The sequence below is a fragment of the Centrocercus urophasianus genome, unplaced genomic scaffold, assembly GCF_019232065.1.
Source record: "Centrocercus urophasianus isolate 14NV4802_14NV808 unplaced genomic scaffold, USGS_Curo_1.0 seq_23, whole genome shotgun sequence".
Classification (NCBI taxonomy): domain Eukaryota; kingdom Metazoa; phylum Chordata; class Aves; order Galliformes; family Phasianidae; genus Centrocercus; species Centrocercus urophasianus.
The window spans coordinates 12,817,005-12,831,966 of NW_024884789.1; the positions used below are offsets into that span (position 1 = coordinate 12,817,005).

The window sequence follows — 14,962 nt, forward strand, 5'->3', positions numbered from 1 at the left end:
TTCAATTGTGTTTTGATCCCTTATGAACAACCTGGGTAAATCTGGTTTGTACAGACAACTTAGAGGTTTGGGGAGGGAGTCCTGTGTTCAGCCTGTTAACTGGAGAAGTGCATACGTAGTGTGCAACTGCACTGCAGACTGAGGGCTTGTACTACCAACCCTGGTGTGTGCGCACACCAGAAGAGTCTAAACTGTAGATTTAAACAAGAGTAATTCAAAATGTGGCACATACCCTAAAATATCACGTATACCAAGGGACATGTATGGTACCAGCACAGGTGCTGAAATGCTCCACAAAGTGAAAGCAATGATGTTCCATTTGACTATTGCTCATGCAACCATCTCTCTGATTTTCTGTGCTGCATCTCTTGTAACCACTACTCACTGAGCTCACCAAAAACATTAGCTAATTCCTTCAAGCATCAAAAACTGAAACTGACTTGAAAAATAAGGCATTAAAACAGTGAGCTTATTCAAGGACAAGAGGGAAAAGCATGTATTTACCACTTACCTGAGGTTTTTTGGTTTTTTTTTGTTTTGTTTTGTTTTGTTTTGTTGTTGTTTTTTTTTTGCCAAAGCTTGCCTCTAGTTCAATAAATCTCAAAGACTGTATATTTTTCTAAATAAAAGAGCTGTCTGACCTCCTATTTTAATGTCAGTTTGGAATTTTACCTAAGAAACACAGGAAATTTTGGTGAAAAAATGTTTGTAATATAGCTCTGAAACTCTCATTTGTGGACAATGCCAAGAAAGCACAGTGGGAATCAGAATAAAGAAACTCAGCAACGAAACATGTCAAACCACAACACTTACTGTATGAGAATTTGAAATGTATCCCTTAGTTCTTGTCTACTCAGAAACAGTTGGCCCACACTTAATACAACCTGCTGTCTACAGTTAATTTCGGCACTGATAGACACTGATAGACAGCCAGGCTAGTTTACCTGACCTGTGTTTAGAAACTGACCTGTTTTTATCAATAATGCAAGAGTAGAAGCACATCCTTTTACACAGGTCAAAAAAGATGTTCACCAATCAATTCACAACCTACTATTACTAGAGAAACAGTTCTGTACATCTTCACTGCCACAGTGCTGTATATTTCAACCCCTTAAACCACCTCTTACAAAAAGTTCCCAAAGACCACAATTTTTCCACTTTCCCTTGTGCTAAAATTCTTCATCTCCATCGCAGACATAAAGCAACAGGCAAACAAGAAACAAAACATCCAGCTGGATTACTGTCCTCAACGTGACGCGATCTGAGAATGCCTGTTCACCAGGTCAGATGCAGCAGTGAGAACAGCCCCCAGGGCTGAGAACACAACAGAAAGGCAGGGCGCTCACTTTCTTCTACCAGCTGCCGTCTTATCAAGTCTTTACGACGTCCTAAAACCACCATGAAAATACTTTGTGAAGCAGATTTGATTTTACCTCAAGGATAACAGGAAGCATAACCACATGCAGTAGAAGACACCTTTTGTCCATCAAATAAAGAATTTAAGGGAAGAAAGTCCACAAAGGACTCAATCCGTTAGACTGCTTCCATGTCAACCATCAGATACTTGGAAATCATTCCAGTCCAAGGAGAGAGAGGATGGAGTTTCATAAGAACATGAAAGAGGAAGGCATCAATAGCTTGGTCTCCCTCCAATGCTGTAAAGTTCTTGAAGTTATCAAGTCTGAAATGTGCTTCTTATACACAATGTGCTAATAGCATGTCTTAGTTAAAAACAGGCAAAGGCTCATCTCACATACCTGATACTTCTGGAGCACCCAACTGTGGGAGAGATTTTGGCCCCAATTTGACACTAGCAGGACTATAACATACTGCCAAGGAGACTGCTAGATCCCCCTGCAAACCTTCCTGCCCCCGTATTCCCTTATGCATGAAGCACAGCATTGCCACCAAGCTCCTGACAGCCTCCAGAGGGAGGCTGGGTGTACCACAGGGCTGTGCAATAAAAGCAATTTCTCTGCAAATATTAACGCTAAGATGTAAAGAATTACAGAGGCATCACAATGAGGAGAGAGAGAACCTCGCATGTAGCAGCCTTAGTATTTGCTAACCACACAGAAAAACCATTGTGAGTTTACCACTGATGTCCACATCTGTTCAGAATGTGGCTTCTCCCATCCTATTCACCAGTTCTTATTATGCACATCTAAAACACTTTATTTTCCCAGAGGCCGTACCAAAGCACTGAAGAGGAGAAGCACTTCTGGTGGCTCTTTTTTGCAAAGAAGCATACTCCTAACACAGAAGTCACAACAGAGTGCTGCTCATATCACACAAGCATCAGGTAATTTCCAGCATTAACTGAGTACCTCTTCAGTGACCAATGGAAATCACGCCGCCTTAGCGCTTGTTGTACATCAGGTGCGACAGACCAGGAGGACTTAACACAGTTTTCTGCTCATTTCAGAAAGCCCAGAGGAATATTACACAGGTTCCATTAATTCCACTGAACAATCAAACATATGGAAACTACAACTACATGGATAGTATTTCTTTTATCTGTGTTCTTCAAGCAAAAATTTCTAAGAATATCGTAATATTTTAGAGATTAAGGAAAGGCAAACATATTTTTTCCACTACACATTAGAAATCTTAGCATTAAATTAGCATAATTTAGCATAAATTTAAGGATTTCTGATTTTATGATTTAAGATTTAGGATAAATTTAAGGATTCCTGGGACTTCAATATGCTCTGTCCTAACAAAATTGTCTTAATTATTTTCCAATTTCAGAATTCTAGAAGAGGAATGGAATTGACAAAACATACTTTAAAGTCACTTAGATTAACAGTTCATAGGTGCCCTTTCCTGAAAGAATTCAAGATTTTGCATTCAGAGATGGAAGTAATGAAGAGTTGAAGAATTCTGGGTCCTGGATGTGTGTTTAAAATTCTCAGCTAAAAAGCAGAAGCTGCTAGGAATGCTTACTGACGCCTGGTTTTAAAAGGCTTGCGGGTTTTGTTTTGCCTTCTTCTTGGTAAAGTTCTTTATTCCACAGTTATTTATTGTTTATGGAAGTTGTTGGGCATTTAAGACGTGAAGCGACCACTCCCCCACCGAAAGAATCAAGTTACAATCCATTATTTCATTTTTGATTGTTTTTCTTTGTAATAGGTGGGAAAGGGGATCCTGGATAAAAGCCCTGCCCAAGACACAACTCCAAACTGAAGACTCCAATTATCTATAAATCACTTATATTTCCTGCAGAGAAAAAGGAGGGAGGAAAGAGAAAAGCAGAGACAGAGGATAAACTAAGTGAAACATTCAGTGCTTGTCCTAAACCCCATTTCTCTCACAAGCAGTCAGGAGTTACCTGATACCTCAAAACCCAGTCCAGAAGAAATGGGTTGCTGCTGGTTTTGGTTTAATACTGAAAACAAATAACTTTCTTTTACTCGTCACAGTAGGATAAAACGTGTAACACCTTACAAATTTCTGAGACGGCACAATAAACTTCAATTACAGGCTGCTATCCAGTTTAAATCCTCAAAAAGTGCACTGTTAGTGACTGCTCTATTTTTAAAGGATTTTTTGTACCAATTAACAAGTTTTAAAATGGAGAAGTGCAAGTACACGTCCTGTGCAAACTGATGGTGATGCTGTTAGCAAATATAACCACGCAGCACTTCTGAAACCAGGAATAAGGAAAAATCATGCCAAGCACTTTACAAAGTATCACCACTCCAAAGTGTAACAGCACACAACATCAAATAACTACATTCCTTATTTAACCAAACGATTTTCAAACAAATTATATGCAAGAAAACGTGCATCTTTAAATCTGCATGCTGCAGTTCTCATTAAAATGGAATGAAATCTAAAATAGTTGAGTTTCCTCTTAAACATTCTTCTAGAACATGAAATAGCTGTAACAAATTAGAGAACAAATTAGTTTTGGCACCCGCTTAAGAAGGAGAAAAGATGAAAAGCTTTTCAAGTGATGATATGGAAGAAAAAACATTACACCACATCGGCCAAACTGATTTTCCTATCAGTTTTAAAGCTCCCAAAGTTGTATTTCCAGTAGATAAAAATGTTATCACCTTCTCCCAGCACTGATGTGCTTTATTTTCCTATTAAGTTACTCAGTAATTAAAACAAAGTCTGACACGTTGTAATCTGTTTGTACAATACATCTGAAACTTCTCCAGCAGAAATGAAAGCATTCTTTAGCTGAAGATACTGAAGGTGTGAAGATTCAAGGCATAAAGACAAATTTTAAAAAAATCAATTGCATTTACAGATAAATGACTGTTCTTAAAGCTCATTTTAATCCACAAAAAACAACTCAGTCCCATAGTAACAGCAGACTCTTCGACCTACCAACCCATCAGGATGAATGCTGTTTCTCTTTATGAAAATTAGTCTTAAGGAAAAATATATGTCTTTTTGTAATATTGTTCAAGGGTGTATTCAGATACTGTGGAAGTTAGCAGAGACCTGTGCAGTGCCGTAACAACCTAGCAGTGTTAGCAGTCCTTTGGGAACTGCAGAAGGGTCCCTTGGGCACACAGGGTAATTCAAGAACAAAAATATTTTTATTTTCTGATTGAGAAATACAGGTATGTACAGTTACTTCCTCCGAATTACATCAAAAGCAACTGCAGCATAAGGGAACTACTGATTCTGCCCTGAGAGTAAACTCCAACAGCTCTGCGCAAAATTTCCTCTTAGGGAGAAGTGGCAGAGCCAGTCCCAACAGATCTCATTTGTTTTTCTATTACCCTGTGGTTTTTCAGCCGATTAGAGAGCTAAAAATCTGTTTCCCTTATTACAGACACAAGGCAACCTCTTAATAGTTTGGTTTTCTTTGCTTTTTTTCTTTTTTTTTTTTTTTCCCCTTATGTCTGTGCTCAAGTCAGTTAGGGCAGATTACAACTGATTTCAAGCGAGACTTTCTCTGCCAGAAGAAAGGAACGCAACTTACCTTCGTGTTTTTGATTTCAAGGTTCAGAGTGGGAGAAGGCAGCAGATGCAGAGATGCCATCAGAGCGGCAGGATCTGCCTTCACCTCCCCCGGCATCTCAATTTTACTGGAAGTCATAGTCTCGGGGGGGATTCGGAGCAGCCGAGCCCCCCGCTCCGACCCGATGTGCTGCGCTTTGGGCTGTTCCCCCCCTCCCCCCCGCCTCCAAAGCCCAGCGCTGAAGATGTTGCTCTCCTCCTCTGTATATAGGCAGGTGTCACGCCGGGGCTCTTCTTATTGGACATGGGGGCAGAGGCAGGGGGGCAGGTCCGTCCTACCTAGGCCGACAGCGGCACAGCCCCGTTCACAGCGCGGCGCAGCCCCCGCCGGGTCCCACCGCACCGCGAGGCCCGGAGCAGGCGGGCGCGGCACGGAGAGCCCGGCGGGAGGGCACCGAGCCCGCGCTGTTCCCGCCCGTCCCTCCGCGGGGAGGCGCGGAGCCCCGGCGAGGCCCCCGGGCATCCCGCGGGGGGACAGTGCCGGGCGGAGCGGGGCCTCCTCGGGGAGCCCTTACAGAGACGCGGCGGCCCCGCGGCCAGAAGCTGAGCCCCGTGTTGCCTCCCGCTCCGCCGCGGAGCCGCCCCTCACGGGACGCGGGAAGGCGCAGCGGCCGGAGCGCCGGCCAAACGAAGCGCGCGGTGCAGCGCTCCCGTCCCCGCCCCGCTCCCCGCGGGACGCTCTCCTGGGCGCGCGGCACCTGACGGCCGGGCCGCTCCCCCTCCCGCCACCGTGCGCGCGGCGAGACAGGCCGTCCCTGGCCGCCCCGCTCGCGCGTCCGCACCGACGCCGAAGCATCCTGCGGCGGCGGCTCCGAGGGACGCGGCGCCCGCCCGTTTCCCGCCGCCCCCTGCCGGCCGCCCGCCGCGCCGTGCCCGGCCGCCTGCTGCCCTCTGCCGGCCGCACGCCGCCCGTCGCCCTTCGCTACGGCAGGGGGCTCCCGCCGCCTGCGCCTCGCGCCGCCGCCGTGCCGGGCCGTGCCGCCGCCCCGGGTGCGCTCCCCGTCCTGCTGGCCCGGGCCCCGTGCGTGTGCATCCGTGCGGCGCGTGACCGGAAGGCGGCACGGCGAGGCACGGCGCTCACGCCGGCAGCACGTGCTGTGCCCCGGCAGGGCCGCGGCCGTGGCGAGGCTCTGAGCGCCGGGATGCGCTCCGCCCGCCGGCGTTCTCGGCAGGAAGCGTGTGAAGCCCGTAGTGTTAGTTCAGGCGGAACCGGCACAGATCTCCTCACTGATGCAAACGCACCCAATGCTTAGAAACCCATCAGTTGCTGTGTTTGGAAACCATCATCACACTGAAGACATAGAGGAGGGCCACCAAATTGTACAGCTGTGCCAAATTGGTAAAAACAAAGCAGCAAGAAAGATGCCACGAGACAATTTGTTGACCTACTCAAGAACAAACTGCAGGATCAGTTTGCCTTTCTATTTTGTTAGGATACTCATCTGCTGATGCCACAGGTCCCGCTCCTTGCTGTGGCTTGGCCTTACCACACCAAGATGTGCCTTACACATGCACATCTCTGTAAATCTCAGTTCAGTAATGGAGGAGACTGCAGATTTTGCTTTCTCTTATTTTTCATATTTCTTTACCACCCCCCACGTCCCCCAGACAGAGGAAATGGATCCAAAATATGGTGCTGTAAAGTGACACTCAAGGCTGTCAAATGGTGACACTTGGGATAAGTGAGACTTTTAAACGTCAGAAATTCAGTTTTTAATGGCATGCTGGCAATGTAGACCTAACACTTCATCACAAGGATGACACATTCTAAAAGCTGTTTTAAAATAAATCAGAGCAGGGAAATGCTCCTTCAGGAAGGGACTGCACTTAAGCAGGTTTGAGGAATGAAGGAACCGTGCAGCGGTTTCATTCTTAAATCGAGTCAATGAAGTTTTCAGGAAGTTTTCGTGAGAAAGGATTGTAGTGCATTGGAGGTGCCATTCAAACCCACACAGTCAAGAGCTGCTTCAGCACCTGACTAGCGTAACACTCCTGTGACTTTAGTTATAACTCAGCTCCCTCAGCCTCCATCAACTCCTCATCATACAAACTGTATTTATCTTATGTCTGAAAGCAGTTCAGTCTGCAAAACACCTCGCGGCTGGCTCAGGTGCCACCCAACCCCACTGGCACTCCCAGGTGATGAACAGCCCCTCACTCACCACACCATGGCTCCTGAGCTGCAGCCAGCAGAACATGGCACACACATGCCTAGAGCTTCCCAGTAGCGGGTGACCAGCCAGGATTCTCCTCCTTCACCTGCAAAGACAATAACAAAAGCTTTACTGCCAAGACCACACGTGAGTTCCTGTCAATGCGACAGAGCAAGTCCTGTGGTGCAGTGCTGGGCGTACCGGTGAACTTAGCAATTAAGCACCACAGTGACTACTCTATGACAGCAAGCAGACATGGCTTCAAATCACGCAGAGCAAATATTTAATGCTATTTGTTTGTAGGAGGGATGACTACCACTATTGCTTTAGACACTGGGACAATAACTGACTACCACTATTGCCAATAGTGACAATAACTCAGTAATAACAATGAATGTAGAAGTAAAAATCTAATTTGCAGAAGAAAAATGTGAGTCCTACAATTGCCATGAGAAAGAACAGAAACAGCAGCCCAAGTTCTGCCCAAGTCCCCCAAGTCCCAAACACGCAGGTATGGCAGGGAAAGCACTTATTCTGATTGCAGGCTTGTACTTTCTGCTTGTTGCTTTTTTGTTGTTGATGCTGGTGGTGGATTTTGGGTAATATGAGCTAAGTCGCAATTAAGTCAGACTGGTTTATTTTCTCTCACATCAATGTGTTCTAATTTTACTCCTATTTCAACATCAGCTTCAAACCAGGAGACAAATATTTTGTTTCAGGATGCAATGACAAAGTTATTACAGTCTTCATACTTCTTGAAGAAATGATTGTTACAGAAACAACCAGGTGAGGCTGTTCTTTGCTTCTGTTACATTCTCACTGTTACACTTTATGCTAATAAATAGCTAAGATCAAACTCTTTCCTGAAGTGGTTTGTTTTTATACTTTGACCAATCCGAATGTAACATTTTAAGAAAAGTCTTTGTTTCATTCACAAATCTTAATTTCTTCATTCAGCCCCATCAGACATCGCTTATACTAAAGCCATCTGATGGAAACACAACATTTTGGAATTGGGGTGCAATAGAGTTTACATGTGGCAGACAGTACAGAGGTAATTAAGGCTTTCTTAGACTGCTTGCACTTTTCTGTCATTTTTCTACCCTCTACTACAAGGACACACTGCCTAAGGGACGTTATAAAGCTAGAGGCTTGGATAAATACATCTTTGTCCCAATTACCTCTTTGGGTACTCTTCCTTTGAGTAGAGTAGCTGTACTCTACTGGCACGTGCTGGTACACCACTGAAATGGACAGTGGCTTCAGTAACCCCAGCATCACAGAGGTCCTATCTGCTTCAAATCCTTACACCATGAAGATTTCTGATACTCCTTAGTGAGCTCCAGACTTTAAATGCTGTCACACACACAAAGGAACTGAATCACATCATTATTCTGTCAGGCACTTCCAATGATTCATTTCGAGATCAACTTCAAAACCCTCCCCACAGTAATTCTGATCTGACCCCTAAGTTCTTTTTTATACGTAGTTCTCCCAGCTGTCCCTCCAGCATTTAGCAGTGCTATCTCTGGCTCCTCATACAAATTCAATATTGATTGAGAAAGACCATTCCACTGCCTTCTGCAGCAGTAAATGTCCCTCCCATTTCTTAGCCACTTTAGAAATCACTTTTGAAGGAAAAACATGGACCCCAAAGAAATATCCACTATGTTATTTTTTATCTCAGATTTGCACTTACAAAATCTGAACTTCATGTTCTGGTATATACAGTAAAAGCTTCAGCCTCAGGTGTCCTATTTAATTACCTGCTATTTTCATTATGGACCATGATGGCAGCAAACGTTCTTCAGGAGATACTTGTATTTTAATTTATCTTCAAATATAAATCACACATTATAGCACCTTTTTCCTCTAGGTTAATTGAATCAATTCTCTTAAATGTCTCTAAGCCTGATCATTTGAAAGAGGTTCACTCTTTGAAATCTTTCAAGAGTTATGGCCCTTGAACTGCACACAGAATGGTGCCGGTCCTTGCTCTAGATGAAGATGTTTTATACACACAAGCTAAAAACTGTTAAACACAGAAGTTTTCAGAAGTATTATTATCTGTAAAGCAATATTCAGAATACTGCAATCATCTTATGATGGTACCATGCCAGAAATTTTCCCAAGTATCCCAATGAATTCACTGTCTTAACATTATAAGTCTTATTAATAATTGATTGAGTCTGGATATATTTTACATTATTAAGAAAAAATAGAAAATCACCTTTTCCTTATTTCTACACTACTTTTAATTCTAATAATAATAATAATAATAATAATAATAATAAAGTAAATGCTGATATTAAGAACAATTATTTTTTATTACTGAAAATCCAGGAATGACCAGTGAAGAAAACTGAACACAATTTTCACTAAAAAGAAGTCAAAGTGATCAGTCTTTTTTCCTGTCCACTTTATGCCCATAGAACTAAATTTCTGCTATGGCAAGCTCAATCCTACATTTAAACTTGGATTAAAACATAATTCAGTTACAGCAGTAATGGCAATAAAATAGAACATGCTTGGAAAGACAGCCAATGTTTGGGTTATTTTAGAAGTCAGTTTCAAAAATTAACACTGTGGTTTAAGTCCACAGTTAAATCTAGCGTGTTCTGCTAGTGTGGCTGGTTTTGCCTTTGACAGAGCAATCCTGAGGTGCAGCTCCTCAAGTCTGATGATGTTCTGAGCCCACCAGCTCAGAGGTTCTTGGTTGGTCACCTCCTTGCACACAGCACTCACAGCCAGGGGTGGTTGGGTTCAGTCTCTGCAAAATGGCACCCATCTGCTCCCTGAGTTTGCACAATGCAGAAGGTCAGTGCCTCGGGACAGTGCTGTAAAGAACGCGTGCCATTAGCTGGGAAGATGCAGGCAGCATGCTCTCGGGTCGTACGGACCCTGTCCTGTGGTTAAATATATAATATACTCTTCTATTGTGAATTTCTTTTCAATTTACCTGTTTGAATTTATTATTTGTAAAACGTATCAAACTTCAAATGGATTGACCTTCTGCTAATGTACATCACCTAATGAATGGATGCAATTAACTAATTAATATTGGACTATTGCACTTTCCAGGTCACATTTATCATCACTAAATGCGTGATCTAGTTTGCAAGTTTAAATTTTTTATTATTACCCTTTAAACTAAAGAAATAAGTCTTATATTTAATTACCTGAACTTACATATTCAATTAATAGCTTCATTACCTTAATGAATATGGATACAGCACAGAAGTAGTAAAAGATTGCTTCCTGGGTGTACTGCTAAGCACACCCTATAAAGAGGATGCTCTGAACCTCCAAACAATTTTTTTTAATTAAAAAACTGTGATTGGGAGTTCCAAAGGAATTAGGCTCAGAATCCAATGGTCCTCCTATTCCTAATCTGAAACAATTTTATAATCTATATTGTTAGCATATCATATGTAAAAAGGAATTTTACCTTTATGTGTCAATGTCATTACCTTTGAGTCAAATCTGTCATTACCTTTGACTTAATGAAATTTTTTCTTCATTAATTAGGTAGGTTTGGATCAGGTTTCCACAACTCTGCAGCAGGACTGGTAGCCATAAATAGATACAGAATGCCTTTTGCTATGTGAAGTGTGTGCCCTGTAGAAAGATAAAAGGCTTTACGTACACCATTCTGGTTAGGAAAATACAGTGTTTAGATCACTGCAAAGCCCATAGGATGTACTTTGAGCTTTTCTTCATGTTGCATGGCTATATTTACAAGACATCTTTTGTTCGTAATAGCAAATCTGAATTTAAAACTTTGATCTGGATTTTGAGTTTTTTTTTTTAATAAAGAAATGGGATGTGAAAAAAGTTACTTTAGAAAGAACATGCTGTCAATCATCTTCCTTTGCACTTACTTGTCACGTACATCAACTGTTCCAAAAAAGGGAACGTGAAGAAAAAACGAATAGGGAATTGGTTTTAACAAAGCATTTTCCTATACTGAATTAATTCATTCTCTAAAAGCAAAATTCTTTTTGTACTTAAATAGTCTTTTTCTAGATGCATTCATAAAGTTACAGCTGCCCATACTGTCACCTACCAGAGAAGCTTATAGTAAAACCATATCCAGCACATTTAGAAGGGAGCATAGTGTAGTGCAGCAGATAATGCTGGTGCACATAACCATCTGTACAGCATTTCCCCAACACTTCTGCGTTTTGCCAGCACTGACAGTTCTGTCCCAGAGCCCTTCAGTGTGGAATGTTATCTATTCCCCACTGTGCCAGCAAGACCCCTCAGTGCAGTGCTGCATTACACAACTATTACAAAGATTCAACCAACTTGGAAACTCTTAGGGCGTTTTATACATAGTCTGTAAAACTTTTAAAAGATATTATTGATTATACAGCAGTATATGTAATACATATACATATAATACATCAGTAATACACGGAGGCCTGCTGGTGCTCCTAGCCCATCAAAAACAAAGAAAAGTTTTGGGTTCTGCTTTAGAGGAAGTCTAATTCACTTCTCACTGAGACCAATGTCAGCAACAGTGGATTTCAGTAAGCTTTGAACGAGGCTTGAGGCATTATTGGCAGAAAGTTTGAAAGACACACAGTACCTTTTTGAAATCACATTCATGATCTGGACTGAAATGTTTTATCTGGATGCTGAGATCACAGAAACAGAGAATAAAGAACGAAGAAATTCTGGAAGGGTCACTTCACGTGCACTACCCCTCCCTCCAAGGCTGAGCTGCACACTACAGGTGGTCACTTATCAAGGCTACAGCAAGGACAGAAGATGATCAGAAAGCACAAGAATTTAAGATGTGCTGGGTTTTTTTGTTTGTTTGCTTTTTGGTGTTCTAAAACCCATCAGAATGCTGAATTGTAGCACGTTCAAATCTTCCTATTTTTTTTTCGGTTTCCCAGCATCAAGATCAATAAATAAAACAGGGAATGTCCTTTAAGTACCATGCAGCAGTTTCTGTAGGAAAACATAAATATAAATTCAGCAAAGGCATTTGTGCAGCAGCATGAATTATAGCAGATGTGTGCATTCAGACTTTGTCCAATTCAACTACAATCAGCGGATTTAGACTTAAAAATAATTTGACCCATATTATTACAATTCAAAAAATATATGTGTTATATTTATAGTCCTGGTCTCTCCAGCTGTGTTGGCTTAGGTTTTATTACATCAGTAATAACAATTTATGTGATACTCTGAATAATGTACTATTTAAAATTCAGTACACTATAGACTGTTACCCATGGGACTTAAACTGTGGGAGCTATGTGTATTATTCTGGCTTTGCTATTTCTGTAGGAGTGAAGATTACTCATAATAATGGTTAGATTATACATGCTGTTAGAATTCCTACTCTGCTTGAATCCAGGTGAAAGAAGAAATAGTTTAGCTGAGATTGACTTGGGGGTGTGGGTCCCAAGGGTTTCAGTTTTGTGACCTAAGGACCCACACTCAACCACAAGCAATAACATCAACATGCTTTTTGACATCTTTTAAAAATGCCAACAGACTTGTGAGGTGCAACCTCCCTTAGTAGAAACCATTTGATGCTTCTGCGGACTATTAGCTTTATCTGCCTATTGACTTAATTTTTCCCTACAGTTTATCTAATTTTCCTTGCTTAGAAGTCAGACTGACATTTTTGTAGGTCCTGTGATCACCCCTGGAATCCTCTTTTGAGACACTAATGATTCAGTTGCACATTTTCTATGTTCCATCTTTCTGGTACTAGGATTGGATTCAGACATAAAACAATCCACTGGCAGCAGTGCTTGAGTAGTCAAACATTTCAATTTCTTGGGAGAAATTCTGCACAGCACCAGCACAAATAGTTACTGTTTAACTTATCAGTTTCTCTTAAAGCCTGTCCTACTCAGAATTCATTTTAGGACAGCTTCCTAAACCTACATTTTGGTTCTTAAGGCAAAAAATTCTTTCAGCTTTTCAGGTATGGAGTTCACTATCTTGAGTGCTTCCTCTACACTTCTACACTCCATAGCTTTTCATAATCTCATGCAGGATTTGTCCAGTGAAGGGACTGGAAAAGGTTGTTGTTATCACCTCTACATTCTTTTCAAAGCACTCCTTAAAATATTTGTCAAAGTATTGAAGAAAATCTGAAGAAGGGAAATGAAAATGATGCATAGTTATGTCGGGAACCTGGTTCTCCCACTCCCCACTTAGGAGTTTCTGTGTCTGTCACTGACGTTATTTCGGTACAATTAGATGAAAGAACAGAGTCAATACATTCACACCTGTTGTGAGACTAAACTAAGAAGTAGCTTTACACTATGTTGTGAGGGAGACTTGCATCTGCCCAGAAGAATGAACTTTTACAGGCAAGCAACTAAAAATTGCTTTCATAAATGTATTTATTTCCCATTTTCCTGGAAGTGAGGAAGTGGATTATCTCATTCCTCCAGTAATGGATGGCCTCCTCAAGATCCTCCCTCAGCTCTACCATATCCATAATTTTAAAAGCCATAATGAACATATACTTTAATATATGTGATAATTAAGGTTCTGAATTACGTCTTTGCTTTGCAGTGATACAGCACAAAGATGTTCAAACTGCAGTACATAAGCTGTTTTCAGTGGCTTTCCAGAGGCAACTCCAGCTGTCTCTGTGCGAGTGCAGACCTGCACTGTTGGCTAAACCTCTGCACTCATGCCTGCCTGCTGCCACACAGGTGCTCACCTGGCTCATACAGCACCAGGACAAATGCAGACGTCTCACAGCTTGTCACCTATGTGGCTCTCCACAGGTCAGCATTTTCTGAATCTGCTAATGGTGAAATGGTATTTGAATGCAGATTCAGAGATAGTAAAAGGGCATGCAAAAATGCTTAAGGATTAAAATTGGATAGTGGGTGTAAAGTGGGTGGTTAAGGGATAAACATGCATCAAGTCCAGCCTTGAGGGAAAGAAGAGCACCAGAGAAATTGTAGAAATGTCTCATTTGCCAAGTCTCATGAGTCTTTGTTCTATTCACAGCAGACAATAGTACTGACAGAACTAAACACAGTAGCCAACAAAGTAAAAAAAGGGAAGATGACTGATACAAACCAAGGAAATGAACATCTGCAGCAGATGCTAAAATAACTGGGATAAGCTCTTAGCGTGACATCAAATGGCAGAAAATATTTGTAAATCAACCAGAAGCCGGTCAAGCCAGTATCATGTTTTATAAAATCACCCAAGATGCTTAAGAGGTTAAGAGCGTAATATTTTTCTCCAGGAAGCCCAGGCCTTTGAAATATTCAGCAACTTCAGCTCTTAAGATAATGGCCAATAATGTGATAATGCTTCGTATTATAGCACCTATGCACTTTTAAGCCAAATATATTGGGAACATAGAGTCATTCTCAGTGCCTCGTTTGCCTATTCTGCATTATAGAGAGCCATTGGACCAAAGCAGATTTCATTAAGTGTTCCTAATTTATTCTGCCTTGTCGCTCTTTTGTAAATAGGGCATGTCACCAGACAGCAAAGCATTTAGTCCAAAAAGAGTATCGTGTGTGACTGTACAAATTCAACATACGACCAAGGTAAGACTCCTCATTAGCCACTGAAATCCCTCAGAACTACAAGATAGGAGCTGTTCTTTACTGAGTAGAGCACAGCGTCCTCACAAGCATTTATTTTCCTTTACAACTTCCCCTTGAAAAGGTGTCAGACAGCCAGCAGTATGGCTTAAATCCCAAACTAGGTCAGAGTGAAATTTCTATCCATATTTTGGTTCCTTACTTTGTGGTTTCTCTTTTCGTATTTCCTTCTGATCAGGACAACAGGAACAACATTTTATCCATTTTTACTAGAAAAAA

The 14,962-nt window shown here is 41.8% G+C and overlaps 1 protein-coding gene across 6 annotated transcripts in view; it reads right to left on the reverse strand.

Annotated features, from left to right (window-relative positions):
- Positions 1-14,962, reverse strand: part of ALDH1A2 (aldehyde dehydrogenase 1 family member A2) — an 81,180-nt gene that overhangs the window by 49,560 nt on the left and 16,658 nt on the right. The window contains exons 1-3 of one of the 6 annotated variants that reach the window (XM_042824095.1): positions 14,886-14,961; positions 10,630-10,754; positions 7,146-7,242 (exon numbers count right to left, since the gene is read on the reverse strand). In XM_042824095.1, coding sequence (XP_042680029.1) covers positions 7,146-7,181 — 36 coding nt within the window. In that variant the 5' untranslated portion in view covers positions 7,182-7,242; positions 10,630-10,754; positions 14,886-14,961. Of the gene's footprint in view, positions 1-4,945; positions 5,063-7,145; positions 7,243-10,606; positions 10,755-14,885; position 14,962 lie in introns of those variants that run through there. The other 5 variants (XM_042824094.1, XM_042824097.1, XM_042824096.1 and 2 more) reach the window with 5 other exon arrangements.